This window comes from Cherax quadricarinatus, chromosome 22, assembly GCF_038502225.1.
Source record: "Cherax quadricarinatus isolate ZL_2023a chromosome 22, ASM3850222v1, whole genome shotgun sequence".
NCBI lineage: Eukaryota > Metazoa > Arthropoda > Malacostraca > Decapoda > Parastacidae > Cherax > Cherax quadricarinatus.
Window position 1 is genome coordinate 463,418 of NC_091313.1, and position 21,192 is coordinate 484,609.

General features: G+C 39.2%; 1 protein-coding gene across 5 annotated transcripts in view; it reads right to left on the minus strand.

Annotated features, from left to right (window-relative positions):
* Positions 1-21,192, minus strand: part of spn-F (Protein spindle-F) — a 59,055-nt gene that overhangs the window by 21,549 nt on the left and 16,314 nt on the right. For 4 of the 5 annotated variants that reach the window (XM_053778224.2, XM_053778219.2, XM_053778221.2 and 1 more), the window contains exons 4-8: positions 17,085-17,210; positions 13,331-13,504; positions 2,481-2,631; positions 647-723; positions 33-228 (exon numbers count right to left, since the gene is read on the minus strand). In XM_053778224.2, the coding sequence (XP_053634199.1) occupies positions 33-228; positions 647-723; positions 2,481-2,631; positions 13,331-13,504; positions 17,085-17,210 (724 nt within the window). The remainder of the gene's footprint in view (positions 1-32; positions 229-646; positions 724-2,480; positions 2,632-13,330; positions 13,505-17,084; positions 17,211-21,192) is intronic. The other variant, XM_053778223.2, reaches the window with a different exon arrangement.

Genomic DNA, 21,192 nt, shown 5'->3' on the forward strand with positions numbered 1-21,192 from the left:
AATAATATACAATATCTCAAACATGACCTTACCTATTTGAGAGCTACAAGGTGGCAGAGAATTTAAAAGGGGAGAGAGCAACAGCAGACTGTGATGTTGTTCTTGTAAACTAGAGAGCAAGTCCTTCATGCGTCGTGTAGCCAACTGTAACGACACCACTAGCTGCTCATCTTCAATGTCTGATACACTCCAGGTTGAGTCTGTACCAGCCAGCTCATTACTACTTATCTGCATTACAATAAATGGCCTTACAATTAAAACCTAATGCATGAAATGCTATCAAATTTAAACTTATTCTACATCTTGTTAAATAACACCAGACATGGTATAAACCTTAGTAATAGATACCAATAAGTTGCTTTAGAAAGACACAAACAAACTCTAGAACATATTTATTAGAAAATATTTCAGTCCTGGAACCTTGATCACAAGTGATCAAAATCCTGGGACAAACATTTTCTAATAAATATATCCTAGCGTTTGTTTACATGTCTTTCTAAACCAAAATGAGACACATTAAATGACAAGAATGTTTTAATTCTCAAATAATACTTTAACTCTGGAAGCTCCTCTAAATCTGATGGACTTTGTTAAGTGGTAAGCATGCACAAATTCAAGAAGCATTCTTATACAATGAAAAGCATACCTGCTCAAATTCATCTAGAGTATCTTTATACGATGATATAAATCTAGATGGAGGATCATCAAAGCTATCAAGTTCTTCTGAAATGAAATACATGAATTTCATTATATATAATATAACAAATACAGAAGACAAATTGGGATTATTTGAGTTAAAAACATAAGATTTAATTTAGGATATAAATTCTGCCTTCAAAATAAAATGTCAGATCACAGCAACATTAGCCAATAATATTAAAGACGCTATATGCATGTTGTAGATTATAATTTTATCTAATAATAATGGTGTTATACTTCTAATTTGCTGAGTGATAACTGTAAAAAAAAATTCACATATAACATACAAACCAATTTTGACACAAAAGCTACATTTTTCCTTGCCTTTTACATTAACCTGTTTGAAGTTTATTAACCCTGTCAGGGTCCGTGCCGTAGTTCTACGCCATGAGCTCAGCTCACTCAGATAAGCTCAGAGCGGTAAATTTGGGCCTAGATATGGGAGAATACATCTATGTGGTAAGTGTGTACCACATATAACAAATCCTGCAGCACACAGTGCATAATGAGAAAAAGAAATGAGACCGTAATTTTCGATTAAAACAGCAACTTTGCAGTGCTTTCTTGTATGTTTTTTATAGTTGTATTTGTGATTTCTTGGTCTCAATTGATAGAATGGAAGATATATTACAGAAATAGAGATGATTTTGATTGGTTTTCGTACTGCAAATGGCTTGAAACCAAACTCAAAATAGCGGAAATGTTAAATTTTTTCCAATGTTCAAAAGTAAACAAATGACCTCACACGTCTAATGTGCACCACGTGGTGGGTCTAATATACGTTCACAAATGTAGTGATATTATTTATACAATTATTACAATATTGCATAGCAGTAAATCTTCCATTTTTTGGTCTGAATAAAAATTCATTATGTGAATAAAATGTCAAAATGGAATTCATTTGTAAAGCCTGAAAGGTAACTAATGAACAGAGGAAATGTTAATTTAGTGCCAGGAATGCCTGCATTGTTTATTCTGGATCCTATTTTGAAACTGGAATATTTTGAACTTTGCGTTAAATTGGCCAAATTACCAATTTCCGATCACTTTATTTTGTAGTTGAAACAGCTGACTGGGCGATTTCTTGTGCTCATTTGATAAAACAGAAGTAATGCTAGTGAAATAGCTAAGAATTTGGTTGACCGGAATAATATAATTGGCCTAAAATGGGAGTCAAAGTCAGCAAAACTGCCGATGCGTAAATATCGCTGACACATCAAAATTCGCGAGAGCATAATTTCGTCAATTTTCCATCAAATTTCATACCATTTGTTTTATTACCTTCAGAAAAAGATGCTCTACCATTTCCTAAGAAAAAATAACAAAATTTTTTTTTGAAAATTCTTGGACCCTGGGGCACACTTTGAAATTTGGCCTCTGGACCCTGAAAGGGTTAATGAGATCTATCTGGGCTCTACTACCCAATAACAAAATGTAAAACCAGCAGCATTAAACATCACTAGAAACACATCATCACCCAGACACTTCTTGACATATAAGAGTTTGTATAAAAAAAAAAAAAGAGGATGATAGGCTCTATAGAGGTGCCTCAAGAATATACATTCACTCAAAGGAGACAAAAACAACTTCTGTATCATAAGTGAACCTTTCTAGGAAGAAAATATTGATTGGCATGCAATGGAAAACTAGAATACTGTTCAGACAGCTTTGACAGAAAGCAAGTGACAATCATTAGGGAAAAGTTGTACAACTAAGGAAGATACACAGAAAGACCCGTAAAGCATACAACAGAATTAAAATGAAAAGCAGTCAGAGCTAACCTGAGAGAGGAACAATCTTCGTTTTCAGAGGTACTGGCACATCTGCTGCAGACACTGCCAAACCAGCTCCTCCAGGCAATGCTTTAACTTGTGTGGTTATGAGGCTCAGCTTCTCTCTCAATCTTTTGTTCTCATCATTTAGGTGATTAACCTGAGTATTGTGAAATATGGCTAAATTTCTCAAACATACTCAAAATAAAAAATTATGTAATAAGTATGTACATTACTACATTAAGCATTAATAAATGCAAACATTATCCACAGAGGCAAAATGGGAAATGTATGAGTGCATAGTGGTACCAACACTTATATGCATGTGAAGCATAGGTTGTGAATATTGCAGTAAGGAGGAAGTCGGAGGAAGTGGAATATAGTTTTTGAGTGGTTGGCACTTTTGTTCAATAAATGTATGAAAGAGGAAGGTACCTACAGATTGGCAGAGAACAAACAAACAAAGCCTCCCACAGATGCATTCAAGAGTCAGTGCGTGTGGCATGCAAATAGTACGTAACCTTTATTCGGCGCTTGTACACGCCCTTGTACAGGCTATCTCCCCCAACCAGCGAACCAGGTTACTGAGAGTTGATGATGGGGCCCCGTCGTTCAACTAGTAACCAGGTTCCAGCCAATAAGAAGATGGTTTTGGCAATCGCAGAGGTTATGTGGGTACCACTCTCCTGTCTGCCCTTGTCATTCCCATTCTAGAGCTGGTTGAAGCACGGTCTGCTCTCTTGTGGCTTCTATTCTGCCTTGCTTACCGTGGAGTGCACTAATACCTATCACTGTACACAGTGTATATAGTGTACATATTGCTGTTCTAAATTGGTGAAGGATAATATACGTCAAAACTTTTCTGCTGTGTTTATTTTGCTCCCTCTACACCCAAGATAACAGGCCATTTGGACTCCTGGGTTGTAATATGGGTAGCCTGTCCGAGAGCTGGAGCTGGACTTAGAGAAAGGGTTGAGCCTAGGGTGAAGCTGGTAGCAGGAACATTGTGCAGCTTGCTGTCTGGCATTGCATTAGCTTTGCCAACACTTTACAAATTTTGCATGTCAGTTACTTTGCTATGGTTAGCCTTGCTATTGTGTGATCGTTCAACAGCTCGCGACTAGCTTGTTCGGTGTGCTCGCTTCGCTACGGTCAATCTTGTAGAACAGTGTGTAGCTGGCTGTCTGGCATTGCTTTACAAATTTTGCGTGTCAGTTGCTACTAGCCTGTTCGGTGTGGAGAATTTTGCAGTCAGCTCTGCTATTGCGTATCCACCTTGTATGCGTATTCTGCAATCGTACTGTGCATAGCTAAGCGTGTTCTGCAAATTAACATGTTACGTTGGGGTATTCTGCAATCGTACTGTGCATAGCGAATAACTTATGCCACCTAGACGAGTCAGACGTCTGGTGTCGGCATATACAGTGGACCCCCGGATAACGATATTTTTTCATTCCAGAAGTATGTTCAGGTGCCAGTACTGACCGAATTTGTTCCCATAAGGAATATTGTGAAGTAGATTAGTCCATTTCAGACCCCCAAACATACACGTACAAACGCACTTACATAAATACACTTACATAACTGGTCGCATTGGGAGGTGATCGTTAAGCGGGGGTCCACTGTACTCTGCATAACCTACCTAAATTGTCCCTACAGCATTGTTGGAAAATTGCTCGTTCCATTGGCATTAAATACAAACGCACTCTCACAGCTGCGCAACCGCGTTCACTGATTACTGACAAACTTCGAGAATAAGAGATGGCACATCAGACTCCTCCCTCTACGGGAGCTAGGGCAAAAACTACTATGTTCTCGCAGGAGGAAGATGATATATCAACGGAGCAAAATAGTCAGTAGTGCAGCAGGGTTGTCTCAAGGTGAATCAGCGGCGTTGGCACTTGAGCTGGCAAAAATCAATCTTGAGCAGACTAGGGAACAGAGAGCATTCGCAAAAGAAGAATTTGATAGGGATAGAGAAGGAGGCAGTTTTCGTATTCTGTAAATGATTTTAGTTTACAGAAAGCAGTACAGCTTGTTCCCCGCTTCAATGAGGCCGAACCAGAACAATTTTTCGAAAGCTTCGAAAATCAGGCTCGAGCCTTGAGGTGGCCGGAGCAGCACTGGGCATCGTTGGTTCACACAGTATTGTTTGGTAAGGCACAGGAATTTATGTCAGTGTTAAATGACGCTGAATTTTCTGATTACCAAGTAGTGAAAACCACAGTTTTGGGAGCATATACATGTATCCCAGCCAAGTACAAAAAATTATTTAAATTAGGCAGGCGACAGCTTGGTCAATCCCTAGTTGATTTTGTGCGAAAGCAGACCAAAGCTTTTACCAGCTGGTATAAAGCAAGTGGTATCGCCACCTTTGAGGAGCTGGTGCAGCTTATTCTGATTGACAGCCTGCTGGAGTCTGTGGGACCAGAGGTTCAAGTCTTTCTGCAGGATCGTGACTTAACCACTGCATTGGAGGCAGCCAGGTTGGCTGATACCTTCGAAACTAACCACTCCTTGTCCGAGCGGTCCCGTCTCTCTTTTCAACAGCCTGGCATGAGCAGAGATCGTCAACCTTGGAAAATGAAGTGCCAGCCGGAGGGAGAATGTCTATGTCAGCCAACTAAGTCACCTGGTGAGCCACGCTTCTCAACTTATGGTCCACCTGCTGAGAGACAAACTACTCAACATGGTGCATCTCGACAACAGTATCCAGAGAGACACCAGCCAGAACGACACCAGTTGCAACGTCAGCAGGGAGTAAAGGGCAAGCCTGTCGTTTGCTTCCTCTGTAACAAAGTAGGTCACATCCATCCCAACTGCCCCCACAAGCCCCAACCCATTGGGAAAATCTCTAATATCCCTAGTAACATGTCCCCAAGAGAAGTAGAAAAAGGGATGGCCCCTTATTATTGTAAGAGTCTTATTTCCCTTCAGGAAAACTCCAAAACAACTGAAGTCAAAACCTTTAGATACTGGAGCATATTGCTCTCTTATAAGAGAGGGAATATTATCCCTCTCTAAGAACACTTCCTTGAATTCCTCTGTTTTATTGGAAGCATTTGGAGGAGCTATATATTCTGTCCCTTTGCATAAAATTTATGTACAGTGCAAATATTACACTGGGTACTTGACTGTGGGTGTATCCAAAGGATTCCCCCATGAAAGATGCCATGTTATTACTGGGTAATAACATTACTACTGCTAGTGTGTGTCCTGAACCCATAATGATAAATTCTTCTCCAGTGTTGGCCATAACTCGGGCAACATCCCAAGGGTTGTCTGGCGAGAATGTTGACCTATCCTTGGACGACTCTGATCTCGGAATAGCCACGTTGTTTTATGAGGCACACTGGCCGGAGCCTTGTAAATCAAGTGAACAGACCCCGATCAAGCCTTCCTATTCCCAGGTTGCAGGATTACCAGATATCTCTGTTTCCATGCCCGAAGAACTGTCCTTCCGGGAGGAACAACGAAAGGACCCTTCTTTGAAATTCGCTTTTCAGGCAGCCATGGGTAAATCCTTTTTGGATCATCCGGTCAAGTATGAACTTTAAAACGATTATTGATCTGCACTGAGACTGGTAAGGAGATAGAGGGCCAGCAATTGTCTGACAGGTTAGTGGTTCCAACAAAGTTTAGACCTCAAATACTGAATATAGCTCATAATACTTCATTAGGAGGTCACTTAGGAATTACAAAGACCTTGTATAGAATCACAAAAGAATTTTATTGGCCAAAATTAAAGCAGGATGTGAAGAATCATATCAGGTGTTGCCGAGAATGTCAGCAAGTAGGGAAACCTGGACATTCCATTAAACCTGCACCTCTCCAACCTATACCTGCTGATGGAGAACCTTTTGCAGATTTAATTATAGATTGTGTAGGTCCACTACCTAGGTCAAAGTCTGGAAATCAGTATTTATTTACCATTATGGATAGAGTAACCAGATATCCTGAAGCAATTCCCATGCGCAGTATTAATACTAAAGCTATTCTCAAAGCTTTAAAAAAATTTCTTTCTTGTTTTGCCATTCCTAAAACTATTCAAAGTGATCAAGGTACTAACTTCACTGCCAAAGCATTTAGGGAAGCATTAACTAGGTTAAGGATAATCCACAACTTATCCACTGCCTATCATCCTCAGTCCCAAGGCACCTTGGAAAGATTCCATCAGACATTAAAAACCATGATGAGAACTTTTTGCATGCATTTTCCTACAGACTGGGATGAATCACTACCTTTGTTGCTATTCTCAGTACGAGAAACGGTGCAAGAGTCTACTGGGTATAGTCCGTTTGAGCTGATCTTTGGTCACAATGTACGAGGTCCTCTTCGGGTGCTCAAAGAAGGATGGATGGGAGAAGACGTTAGCTCAACACTCTACAACCCGTCTTCAAGGTTGCAGGTGGCATGTCAGTTAGCCAAGGTTAACCTAAAGACAGCTCAAAATAAGATGAAACAGAGGTATGACAGAAGTGCACAATTCCGCTCCTTCCATCCAGGAGACAAGGTGTTGGTGCAGGAACCTATACCTGGCCACACCTTGAAAGCTAGATTTATGGGACCTATGCAAATTGTAAATAAATTATCTGAGGTAAATTATGTGGTAGCTCCTCGTGATAAGACCTCAAAAACTAAAACCTACCACATTAATCAGTTAAAATCTTTTCATACACCAGATAAAGTCCCAGTAATGACTCTTATCCTCTTCCTCTGAGGACAACTCTGTTTCTTTGCACTCTATTTCTGAAATTAATGTTAAACTTTCAAATTCTGTCCTCCTCAAGGACCCTAGCCCTATAATGGAGGGACTATTTGAAACACAAGCAACAAGTTTAACTGAGCTTCTACAGTCATACCCTAATATTTTTTTGGATGTGCCGAAAAAATGTACGTTAGGTTATCATGATGTAGATGTGGGAAACTCTAAACCTATTAAACTCTCCCCCTACAGAGCTAATCCTGAAAAGCAGAGGCTACTTCAGCAGGAAGTAGAATTTCTGTTAAAGCATGATTTAGTGGAGGAGTCATCTAGTCCATGGGCTTCACCGTGCATCCTTGTTAAGAAGGCTGATGGAGGGTTTCGTATGTGTACAGACTACCGTAAGGTGAATGAGGTCACAACCACAGATGCTTACCCTCTTCCTCGTCTGGATGACGTAATTGACTTTGTGGGTAAGGCTACTTTTGTGTTCAAGTTAGATCTCCTTAAAGGTTACTATCAGGTACCTTTGACGGATAAGGCGAAGGAAATCTCAGCCTTCGTAATTCCAGGAGGTCATTATCAATACACAGTTACCCCCTTTGGAATGAAAAACTCTCCCTCTTCATTTCAGAAACTTATCCATCAGGCTATTAAAGGACTTGAAGGCACAGCAGTGTACCTGGATGATATTGTTGTGGTGTCTGATACTTGGGATCAACACCTACTTAGACTTAAGGCTCTTTTTGAGACCTTTCAGAGTTCCCATTTAACTGTTAATTTATCTAAATCTTCCTTGGCCAGGCCACTGTCACTTTTCTAGGCCATGAAGTAGGTAGTGGTAAAGTTGCTCCTAAACTTGCTAAAGTTCTTGCTATTAAAGATTATCCAGTTCCTCATGATAGGAAATCTCTTCAATGTTTCCTAGGCATGATAGGATTTTACAGAAGATTCTGTAAGAATTTCTCAGATATTGTAGCCCCTCTTACCTCTCTTACCAGTCACAAAGTTCCCTTTAATTGGACCCCAGAGTCGCAAAATGCTTTTGACAAAGCAAAAATATTATTGTGTACTGCACCCATTCTTTTGTCTCCAGACTTCTCCAAACCTTTTTCATTACAGGTTGATGCTTGTGAGTCTGGGGTTGGGGCAGTACTATTGCAAAACAGGAACGAGGAGTTGCAGCCTGTAGCCTACTTCTAGGCAAAGTTACAGCCACATCAGAGGGCTTATTCTACCATTGAAAAAGAAGCCCTCGCGCTGGTACTGGCTTTGGAGCATTTCGATGTTTATGTGGGCCAGACATCGCAGGTGGTCACCGTCTACAGTGATCACAATCCTCTAGCATATCTCCAAGCCATGAAGAACCACAACACGAGGCTCATGCGTTGGGCTTTATGACTGCAACCCTATTATATTAAAATTAAACATATTGCCGGAAAAGAAAATATGTTGGCAGACTCATTATCTAGAGTCTAACTATATTATTTAATTAGGTTAGGATGTTAGGTTACTTGTGGTAACCCCTTTCATGCTCTTTTTTTTATCCCCTGGTGTGGGTTTTTTTTTTTAGTGAGGGGATGCGGGCTACCGTCCGCCAGTATCTTGGACCTATGCTAGCCCGACTGACTGCTGTCTCACTCTGAGTTTAGGGTTTGGCTTTTTGTCACGAGAAAAACTGAGCCCTATCTAAGAGTTGGATGGTGGAGAGGAAAGGCGGTCCCATTATTTTGTGCCATGGCGACACGGTTACCACTGGGAGGTGGCAGCCTAATCCTGAGCCTTCTCGGGGTGGAGGTGTGGCATGCACACACCCTCATCTACAGGCTATCTCCCCCAACCAGCGAACCAGGTTACTGAGAGTTGATGATGGGGCCCCGTCGTTCAACTAGTAACCAGGTTCCAGCCAATAAGAAGATGGTTTTGGCAATCGCAGAGGTTATGTGGGTACCACTCTCCTGTCAGCCCTTGTCATTCCCATTCTAGAGCTGGTTGAAGCATGGTCTGCTCTCTTGTGGCTTCTATTCTGCCTTGCTTACTGTGGAGTGGACTAATACCTATCACTGTATATAGTGTACATATTGCTGTTCTAAATTGGTGAAGGATAATATACAGTGGACCCCCGCATAACGATTACCTCCGAATGCGACCAATTATGCAAGTGTATTTATGTAAGTGCGTTTGTACGTGTATGTTTGGGGGTCTGAAATGGACTAATCCACTTCACAATATTTCTTATGGGAACAAATTCGGTCAGTACTGGCACCTGAACATACTTCTAGAGTGAAAAAATATCGTTAACCGGGGGTCCACTGTATGTCAAAACTTTTCTGCTGTGTATATTTTGCTCCCTTTACACCCAGGATAACAGGCCATTTGGACTCCTGGGTTGTAATAGTGTGGCATTGTTTCTCAGCGAGTGAGCATCACCCTCCACGTTCATATGAAACATTTCGTAATAATCCACTGTTTTTTGTGCTTGCAATTGCTAAGCCACCATGGGCCCAAAGAAAGCTCCTAGTGCCACCCCTTAGGTAAAGGTTGTGGAATGTATTGTGGCATTGGGGAATTCCATGGGGTTGGATGTGAGTGGCCAGGATGTGGAAGAGTTGGTGGAGGACCATAGTGAAGATCTAACCACTGAAAAGCTGCAAGAGCTTAATCTGCAACAGCAACAGACCACAGCTGAGAAAACTACTTCAGAGGAGAAAGAAGATAGAGGGGAGAAGGTGTCTTCTTCAGTGATTAAGGATATTTGTGCAAAATGGAATGAGGTGCAAACTTTTGTGGAGGAACATCGCCCTAACAAAGCTGTTGTAGATTGTGTCTGTGACATGTTCAATGACAATGCCTTGTCCCATTTTAGGCAAATCTTAAAGAAACGCCAGAAACAAAGCTCTCTGGAAAAAATTTTTGAGTGACAGGGGTCCAGTGACTCTCAAGCTGGTCCTAGTGTCATTAAAAAACAAAGAAGGGAAGTAACCCTGGATAAAGACTCAGTACCTAAAGTCTTTATGGAAGGGAATTCCCCTTCCAAACAATAGTAACTTCTCCCTCCCCTCCTCCCATCTTTCATACACCAACAAGTCCTCAATAAAGGTGTGATATTATTGCTTTATATTGATTTGTCATTCCTTTCTGTAAGTAACTATATATTTAATCTCTAAAAAAATTATTTTTTGTTAATACTTTTGGGTGTCTGGAACAGATTAATTGGATTTACATTATTTCTTATGGGAAAAAGGTTTCAGTTTTGGTGAATTTTGGTTTTCGGCAGACTCTCTGGAACAGATTAATCACGAAAATCAAGGGTCCACTGTAAAGGTAAGGAGGTTTTCATTGCATTTATGGATACAGGAAAGGCACATGATAGGGTGGATAGGGAAGCAATGTGGCAAATATTGAAAGTGTATGGAATATGGAATAGGTGTTATGTTACTGAAAGTAGTTAGTTTTTATGAGGATAGTGAGGCTCAGGTTGGAGTATGTAGGAGAGAAGATTATTATATTCAAGTAAAAGTAGGCCTTAGACAGAGATGCATGATATCATCATGATTGTTTAACATATTTACAGATGGGGTTGTAAAACAAGTGAATGCTAGGGTGTTGGGGAGAGGTATGGGGTTAAAATATGCAAATCTAATATAAAATGAGAGTTGTCACAGCTGCTTTTTGCTGATAACACTGCTTTTGGGAGATTCTGAAGAGAAGTTGCAAGCGTTGGTGGACAAATCTGGAAGGGTATGTAAAAAGAAGGATATTAAAAATGAATATAGATAAGACTTGGGTGATGAGGGTAGCAAACAATTTAGGTAATGAAAGATTGGATATCATATTGGAAGGAGGGAGTCTAGAGGAAGTGAATGTGTTGTTCATATATTTGGGAGGGGACTTGTCAGCAGGTGGGTCTATGAAAGATGAGGTGAACCATAGAAATGATGAGGGGAAAAAGGTGGATGGTGCACTGATGCATCTGTGGAGATAAAAAACATTATCCATGAAGGCAAAAAAGGGAATGTATGTGAAAATAGTGGGACCAATACTCTTAAATGGGTGTGAAGCATGAGCTGTGAATGTTGCAGCAAGGAGGAGGCTGGAGGCAATGACATGTCATGTCTGAGGGCAATATGTGGTATAAATATTATGCAGAGAATTCACAGCTGGTGTTAATGTTGCAGTTTTATAATTGTAGTGTCAGCACCTCTGGCAAGACAGTGATGGAGTAAATGATGATGAAAGTTTTTCTTTTTCGGGCCACCCTGCCTTGGTGGGAGATGGCCAATGTGTTAATAAAAAAAATAAATGAATTCATAGCTTGGAGAGTAGGAGGTGCAGGGTTATTAAAAGTACTATTCAGAGGGCTGAGAAAGGGTTATTGAGGTGGTTTGTACATTTAGAAAGATGGAGCAAAATGGAATGACTTGAAAGGTGTATAAATCTGTAGTGGAGGGAAAGTGGGGTAGGGGTCACCCTAGGAAAGGCTGGAGGGAGTAAAGAAGGTTTTGCGTGTGAAGGGCTTGGACGTCCTGCAGGCATGTGTGAGCGTCTTAGGAGTGAAGTGGGTTTTGGGACTTGATGAGATGTTGGTGTGAGCAAGGTAACATTTTATGAAAGGATGCAGGGAAACCAGTTAAATGGACTCGAGTCCTGGAAGTGGCAGGTACAGTGCCTGCACCCTGAAGCAGAGGTGGGGATATTTGCATGATAAGGTGATGAAGGTATCAAATGATTTAGATAAAGAAAAATTGGATATCAAATTGGAGAGGAGGAGTATGGAAAAAGTGAATGTTTTCAGATACTTGGGATTTGACGTGTCGGCAGATGGATTTATGAAGGATGAGATTAATCATAGAATTGATGAGGGAAAAAAGGTGAGTGGTGCGTTGAGGTATATGTGGAGACAAAAAACGTTATCTATGGAGGCAAAGAAGGGAATGTACGAAAGTATAGTGGTACCAACACTCTTATATGGGTGTGAAGCTTGGGTTGTGAATGCAGCAGCGAGGAGGCGGTTGGAGGCAGTGGAGATGTCCTGTCTAAGGGCAATGAGTGGTGTAAATATTATGCAGAAAATTCGGAGTGTGGAAATTAGAAGAAGGTGTGGAGTTAATAAAAGTATTAGTCAGAGGGCTGAAGAGGGGTTGTTGAGGTGGCTGGGTCATTTAGAGAGAATGGATCAAAGTAAAATGACATGGAGAGTGTTTAAATCTGTAGGGGAAGGAAGGCGGGGTAGGGGTCGTCCTCGTTAAGGTTGGAAGGAAGGGGTAAGGGAGGTTTTGTGGGCGAGGGGCTTGGACTTCCAGCAGGCGTGCGTGAGCATGTTCGATATGAGTGAATGGAGATGAATGGTATTTGGGACCTGACAATCTATTGGAGTGTGAGCAGGGGATTCAGGGAAACCAGTTATTTTTATATAGCCGGGCTTGAGTCCTGGAAATGGGAAGTACAATGCCTGCACTCTAAAGGAGGGGTTCGGGTTATTGGCAGTTTGGTGGGATGTGTTGTGTATCTTTATACGTATATGCTTCTAAGCTGTTGTGTTCTGAGCATCTCTGCAAAAACAGTGATTATGTGTGAGTGAGGTGAAAGTGTTGAATGATGATGAAAGTATTTTCTTTTTGGGGATTTTCTTTCTTTATGGTCACCCTGCTTCGGTGGGAGACGGCCGACTTGTTAAAAAAAAAAAAAAAAGAATCTGAAATGTAGTATGAGCATGCTTCTGCCAAGACAGTAATAAAGTGAATGATGGTGAAAGTGTTTCTTCTTTTTCGGGTCACCCTACCTCGGTGGGAGATGGCCTGTGTGTTAAAAAAAAAAAAAAATCATCTTTGTACTATATACTCAAAAATGTTAAAGTATTTACCCTTGTGCCTCTAAATTAGTATACTCTGCATCACACACTGATCCTGAATTCATTAATTCAGAATATTTTTCCTCAGAATTCATAAATAAATTATATAATTATAACATTCACATGGCAGTGCTAAATTCATAAGGGTCATACAATGGCTAGGGTGAATGGGAGGTAATCTATCAACATAAACATTTACGGATGCATAGTAATAAAAGTTAAAAAAAAAAAAAAAAAATCTCAGATAGGTTTTTAGTTAGCTTCACTTTAGCCAGATACAACAACTCAAATCAAAAATCTTACTTGTTTCACTAGTCTTCTATTTTCTTGAGAAGTTTTGGCCAACTGTCTCGTGAGATTCATGTTTTCTGTTGATAATGAAGAGAACTTCTCCTTGAGAGAACAACATTCTTGATGTTTTGTATGGATCTCCTGATTCAACTGCAAGTTTTTTTCTCTAAGTTTAATACTGTTTTCCTGAAAGCATAATGAAATAAATAAGAAAATGCAAAAAAACATACACTTGGAAAAGAAATTAAGAAATTTATCTAAACAGCAACCCAAAAACTGAAAGAAAAATTTTATCTTTCCATTTTTTCTACACAATCTGTTAACACCACAATCCACTATTTTGAACTAGATAAAACTTTGATACAGTGAATATTTTTGTTAACCACTAAGGTGTCTGCCACATATTAGTACAACATAGCAATCAGATTTGGTGACGTACTAGTACACATAATTCATAGTGCCCTCAAATCTGCTAAGAGCTGTAAATTTTGGCCTGGACATGAGTGAATGGGTCTGTGCAGTGGGTGTGCACAGCATGCAGTGCATAATGAGCACAGCATAAAAGAAAAACTACTCCATGCAGTGCATGATGAGCACAGCTAATCTCTGACCCTACACTTCAGTTAAAATACATCCTCTCCTCACTTAATGATGGGGTTCCCTTCCTAATACATGTAGTAGGTTAGTGATTGAACTGGTCATTAAGCGAGAAGCATACTGTACTGGTAGTGGGTTTGTGTCAACCATCTTTAGATATTTCTTTAACGTCACCTTTGCACCAAGAGGCTGTACAGTAGGACCCCTGTATCCGTGGGAAATACGTTCCAAGGACCTGCCGTGGATACCAAAACCATGGATAGTAGCAAACCCTATATAGAAGTCCTATACAAACCTATTATAAAGTTTAATTGATAAATTGTGCACAGTAAGTGGAGAATTATCACTTTTTCACTGATGGGAACACTTCATGACTTCTCTTAGGCTTTGAAGAACTTTCACCATCACTACTTTTTCACTTTGAGGCAATTATTAAGCAAAATTAAGGGTTAGTTTTGGGCCACAGTAAACTGACACAAAGGATACGGGACCTGCGGATACGAGGTCCTACTGTAGCAACTTTGGGGCATTTTCTAGGGTGGCTTTCATGTTTATTGCCAGTTTCTTGGTGCCAACAGATAGACTGGAAGACATACTAGTGAACTGGACAAAATATGGATCATTTTAGGACCAGAAGTGGTTTGAAATAAGCATCAAATTAGCAAGAAATGGTCAATTTTGGTTGATTTTTCCTTAGAAAGGTGGGTCTCCCCAGTCTACTTTGTGAATTTTGCTAGGTTTGTTTCACTTATATAGGACAGCCAAAAACCACTCTTGATTATGGTTTTTAAGCTAAAAATATTAGAAAAAAAAAAAAGATTTTTTCAATGTGACAATGTATTCAAAATGGAGGTAAAGCATTATATAAGAGATGCCTGGGGATATGATTAATAAACAGAGGGAAGGGTGCCTTAGTGGTTGGAATGCATAGTTTTTGTATTGGACTCCATTTTTTAATTGTAATTTGTTCATAATTGATTAAAATTAGCCAAATTACTGAATTATTGGAACTAAATGGGATAGTTTTAATAGTTGAATGGGCATTTTCTTGCAATCAATGAATAATATTCAAGGAATACTAGAAAACAGCAAAGAACTGGGCCAGTTTGAGCACAGGAATAGGGTTAAATAAGCCTCAAGATGGGCAAAAATCGTCGTTGAGGAAAGTAGTAGGTTAGAAGACAGCAACCGCCCAGAGAGGTACTACCGTCCTGCTAAATGAGTGTAAAATGAAAGCCTGTAATTGTTTTACATGATGGCAGGATTGCTGGTGTCTTCTGTCTGTCTCATAAACATGAAAGATTACAGGTATGTCTTGCTACTTCTACTTACACTCAGGTAACACTACACATGCATGCACAAGCATATACATACACTCCCCTCTGGGTATTCTTCTATTTTCTTACTAGTTCTTGTTCTTGTTTATTTCATCTTATCTCCATGGGAAAGTGGAACAGAATTCTTCCTCCGTAAGCCATGCGTGTTGTAAGAGGCAACTAACATGCCAGAAGCAAGGGGCTAGTAACCCCTTCTCCAGCATATGTTGCTAAAGTTATAAAGAGAAGCTTTTGTTTTTCTTTTTAGGCCATTCTGCTTCGGTGGGATATGGCGGGTTTGTTGAAAGAAGAAGTACAGTATTTCTATAAGTATTAATCAAATTTTGCATTTTTGGTGTCACTGCCTTTAGAAAAAGATTACCTACTATTATAAGGAATTCTTTTTTCAAAAAATGCCAACATAGACGGTTGAGGGACTGAACACTTCATAACAAGGTTGAAGAACTGATCACATCAAACACTATTTCTACATGTCTTCCACCATCTCGTTATTATTCTCTTAATTGGATTGATAGTCGTTAGTTAGTAAAATGTCTCTACATTAAAGATACCCAAGTAGTGCACCTGTCTTACTTGTCTGTCATTTCACAAAATATGTATATTGAAGATTCTAAATCTGTGTAAATTAAGTATTGAAAGCCTGATTTAGTTTAGTAAAGCTATCATAGGCCTGGACGAGCACAATTTGTACCAATTTCCAATTGTCTATTAGCCTGCCTTTAAGTAATACAAACTGAAAAATATTGAAATATGACAGCAAAGATCATCTGCCTATGCCTTCAACACTCATATTAGTTTGTTTCTGTCAATATACAATAACAGGCTCTTTTCTTTGGCTTTGGTTATTTCAATAGGCTCCCTCTCATATGGCTGGGGGAGGGGTGTTCAAGTTCATTTTATCTGAGGTCTCTTCTTTTTTAAATATACATGTACTCTGGATTCTTCCTTTAATATCTCATACTTCATCCTCTGATTCTGTCAATTTTGCAATAAGCTTTTATTCTTTATGTATTATTTTGTTTTTCAGCAATATTACAATCTAAACCATAAAAGGGCCTTAAAAGAAAATCATTACCAACTTGGTATCCCTTGTCTTGAAGGAAATTAGTGTCTTTCAACAAGGTTACTTCCAGGTGCTTACATTTCTCTTCCACACTATCAAGTGGCTTGATTGCCTTTTGTATTCTATTTCAGTTTTTATTTCTTAATTTATTCCATGCCAAGAGTAGCTGGAATTTGTCCTCACTGAATATCACATTGTTTTCTGTAGCCCAGCAAAAGATTTAGGTTACTGGTAAATTTGCTTAAAAGTTTGTTAAATTCTAGATGGATGTCACTCATACAAATTCTAATATTGTATGCAAAGGCTGATACACGGTTATGATTTGTAGCTTTGTCTATCTCAAACATGAAAAACAGAATTGGGGCATGCACTGAGGAACATAACTCCACAGTAACACTGGAGGCTTCTAATTTTACTTTATTTTTTTTTTCAACTGGGTAGAAAATGCAAGATCCATTTGCAAACTTTTAAAGTTACTCATTTTGCATGCATTTAGTGTATTATTACACCATGATCACAATTATTGAAGGGTTTCACAAAACCTGCATATTATATCTGCATTTTGCTCATCTTTTAGTGCATCCAAAATCAAGTTTTAGTGGTTTAATTATTGTGGTAGACAGGAGCATCCTGCTATTAAAATACATCCTAGTACATAGAAATTGGTTAAATCTTATGCAGTGAAAAGATACAATTGGTTAAGGATTAAAAAAATGGACACATTATCAGGCATAGAAAATATATGGTACTTTTAAGATCTTTTAAATACCTGTAATTTCCCAATTTCTCCAAATAGTTCAGACTTTCCACTAATAAGTCTCTGGTTATCATCTTCTATGAGTGCCATTTTCTTCTGCAGTTTGTGGTATCGCTCCTTCATGTTTCTAAGAGCAACCTGAAGCAAGGTGAAATGAGCACGTAGGCGTTAGGTATAGCAATATCATGCACATTCAATAAAGCAAGGTGTACTCTAAGGCTAAAATATAAAATATTTCAGGTGTCTTATAGTTATTTCTGTATCTATTTCAGAGGAACAGCCATAGCAAAGCAAAACCATGCAAGTTATTCTCAACACTTACTCATTACTGTAAACCTGCATTTTGAAATTAGATGAGAAATGTTACTGAAGTGTGAATGATTTCATTCCAACACTGCAATCCTTCTTAGCACCCTCTAATGGTTTTTAAAACCCATCTGAACTGTCTGTACCACTTCTTTAATTCAGAATTTTATTTGAATGCCCTCCCAAATACATTATTCCACAAAAAATAATTGTACTGCATTACAATATATTAAATAAAATCAAAACACCGCATAATTTTTTATAACTAAAATAAAAATTTAAATATAAAAATGGAAGGACCACTAACTTCCTCAATAAATTTGAGACAAACAACTTGTCCTAGCACTAAGACAACAAATATGTCATCTAATGGTTGTGGATTTGTGTAAACCATCTTTGATATTGTTTTAAAGTCACCTTTGCACCATTTATAATATTTCTGGTGTATTTTTGAAAGAATTAGAGGTAAATCAGAATGTAGGATTGCGGATGAGCAAGGAGGCTTTAGAGTGGGTAGGGGATGTGTAGATCAAGTGTTTACATTGAAGCATATATGTGAACAGTATTTAGATATAGGTAAGGAAGTTTTTATTGCATTTATGGATTTAGAAATGGCATATGATAGAGTGGATAGGGGAGTAATGTGGCAGATGTTGCAAGTATATGGAATAGGTGGTACGTTACTAAATGCTGTAAAGAACTTTTATGAGGATAGTGAGACTCAGGTTAGGATGTGTAGAAGAGAGGGAGACTACCTCCTGGTAAAGCTTAACAGGGATGTGTAATGTCACCATGGTTGTTTAATATATTTATAGATGGGGTTGTAAAAGAAGTAAATGCTAGGGTGTTCGGGAGAAGGGTGGGATTAAATTATGGGGAATCAAATACAAAATGGGAATTGACACAGTTACTTTTTGTTGATGATACTGTGCTTATGGGAGATTCTAAAGAAAAATTGCAAAGGTTAGTAGATGAGTTTGGGAGTGTGTGTAAAGGTAGAAAGTTGAATTGAACATAGAAAAGAGTAAGGTGATGAGGGTATCAAATGATTTAGATAAAGAAAAATTGGATGTCACATTGGAGAGGAAGAGTATGGAAGAAGTGAATGTTTTCAGATATTTGTGAGTTGACGTGTCAGCGGATGGATTTATGAAGGATGAGGTTAATCATAGAATTGATGAAGGAAAAAAGGTGAGTGGTGCATTGAGGTATATGTGGAGACAAAAAAAACATTATCTATGGAGGCAAAGAAGGGAATGTATGAAAGTATAGGGGTACCAACACTCTGATATGGGTGTGAAGCTTGGGTTGTAAATGCTGCAGTGAGGAGACGGTTGGAGGCAGTGGAGATGTCCTGTCTAAGGGCAATGTGTGGTGTAAACATTATGCAGAAAATTCAGTGTGTGGAAATTAGGAGAAGGTGTGGAGTTAATAAAAGTACGTATTAGTCAGAGGGCTGAAGGGGGGTTGTTGAGGTGGTTTGGTCATTTAGAGAGAATGGATCAAAGTAGAATGACATGGAGAGCATATAAATCTGTAGGGGAAGGAAGGCGGGGTAGGGGTCATCCTCGAAAAGGTTGGAGGGAGGGGGGGTAAAGGAGGTTTTGTGGGCAAGGGGCTTCGACTTCCAGCAAGCGTGCGAGAGCGTGTTAGATAGGAGTGAATAGAGACAAATAGTACAGTGGACCCCCGCATAACGATCACCTCCGAATGCAACCAATTATGTAAGTGTATTTATGTAAGTGCGTTTGTACGTGTATGTTTGGGGGTCTGAAATGGACTAATCTACTTCACAATATTCCTTATGGGAACAAATTCGGTCAGTACTGGCACCTGAACATACTTCTGGAGTGAAAAAATATCATTAACCGGGGGTCCACTGTATTTGGGACCTGACGAGCTGTTGGAGTGTGAGCAGGGAAATATTTAGTGAAGGGATTCAGGGAAACTGGTTATTTTTATATAGCTGGACTTGAGTCCTGGAAATGAGAGGTACAATGCCTGCACTTTAAAGGAGGGGTCTGGGATATTGGCAGTTTGGAGGGATATGTTGTGTATCTTTATACGTATATGCTTCTAAACTGTTGTATCCTGAGCACTTCTGCAAAAACAGTGATTATGTGTGTGAGGTGAAAGTGCTGAATGATGATGAAAGTATTTTCTTTCTGGGGATTTTCTTTCTTTTTGGGACACCCTGCCTTGGTGGGAGACGGCCGACTTGTTAAAAAAAAAAAATTTAATGTTTGTACAGTAGTGCACTGTATATTGAAATAAACAGAATAGAGGAAATCAGCTCTAATATACATTATTTAGGTATAAATATTGGTCAAAGAGTCCATCGTAAGTCCAAGGCAATGGTAAACGAGTACATCGCTAAGTGAGGAAAGGTTGTACATGTACTTCCATGGGCATACTACAGTGGTAATATTTTGCGGCTTATACCCCTCTGAAGAAGAATGATCAACCACTCAAAAATTTCTAAGACAGTGGGATGAAAGATCTTAAAAGGGTCAAGACCTAGAATCAATAATAATAAATGAATTTTAAACATAGTCCATGGAAAAAGGGTCTGGGGCAGTATTACCATTCCAACCAGCTTATTGGTTAAAAAAACAAACCTATTAGTACATTAGCAAGTAAACTGCCATTATGAGTAATATCAGATAAGGCAGCAACAAACCCAGAGGCTACATCAGATCTGGAGGTGTCTATGCATAAACAAAAAGGAAACACATGCTCAAAAAAAAAAATGCTGCAAGAACACCTATAGCAGTTAACCAGGTGCAATATCACACTTAATCTGATCAAAATAATGACAGATCACCCACAACATCGAAGACTGAGGAACTGCAGAAAGTACCACAGAAGCTACTGCTATGTGGGAGAGTCTAGGTAATCCTACCAGAGTACACGCTTTTCTGATGATTACCCTATCAACCCAGCTATTGCTATTTGTAATCCACACGTCAACACAACAACCTTCACAACCAGATTAAGCAAGAGCCTACTGCAGAAACTCACCAAGCCGTCTCTGAAAGTTATCAACCGGTATGTTTACATTGCTCTCTAGGCTTAAAAAATCAAGACTCCTCTTCTACAATAGATTTATTTTGATACCTCAACAATACCCTACACTCCAATAAATCATCAGTCCTCTTATGCTTAGTTAAGTTTTCCTATACGGTATTGTATAAATTATGAGATATCTATCATCTGTGTTCCAAAGATTATAGTCACAGAAGTTAAAGCAATCTTACTACATCTGATACATATTAGAACTATGCAAACATTAAGAGAATTTTGTAATAATTTATAGGAATGTAATAAACTCAGACACACATCTTTCAATTTAAACCAAAAATATTAAGTGAACTCGGTTCGATAAGACATGCAGAGAGTAAAGACCCACAGAAGAAAAAAAATTTAAGTCAATGTAAAAATGCACAAGCAGCTATAAGAAAAGGATAAAAATGTGAAATACAAACCATGTGAAAAACTTTTGTCTTTAAAATTATGCTAGTACAGTGGTCCCTCGATAATCGTCGGGCTCAATAGTTGTCCTTTTCTGAAATTGTCGCGTTATTTTCGTCCAAACATTGGCTCGCAAATCATTGGTTGACTCGCTAATCGTCGTTTGTCCTGGACGCGTACTCATGGGTCTGAGCTGCCTTGGCCTCCCTTCCCAGCCAGTGTGCCATTGTTTACCAGTGAGCGACGGTCCCCTCACTTGGTCATATGAAATATTTCATAATATTCCATTCATTTTAGTGCTTGCAAGTGCTAAACAAGCTACCATGGCTCCAAAGAAAGCTCC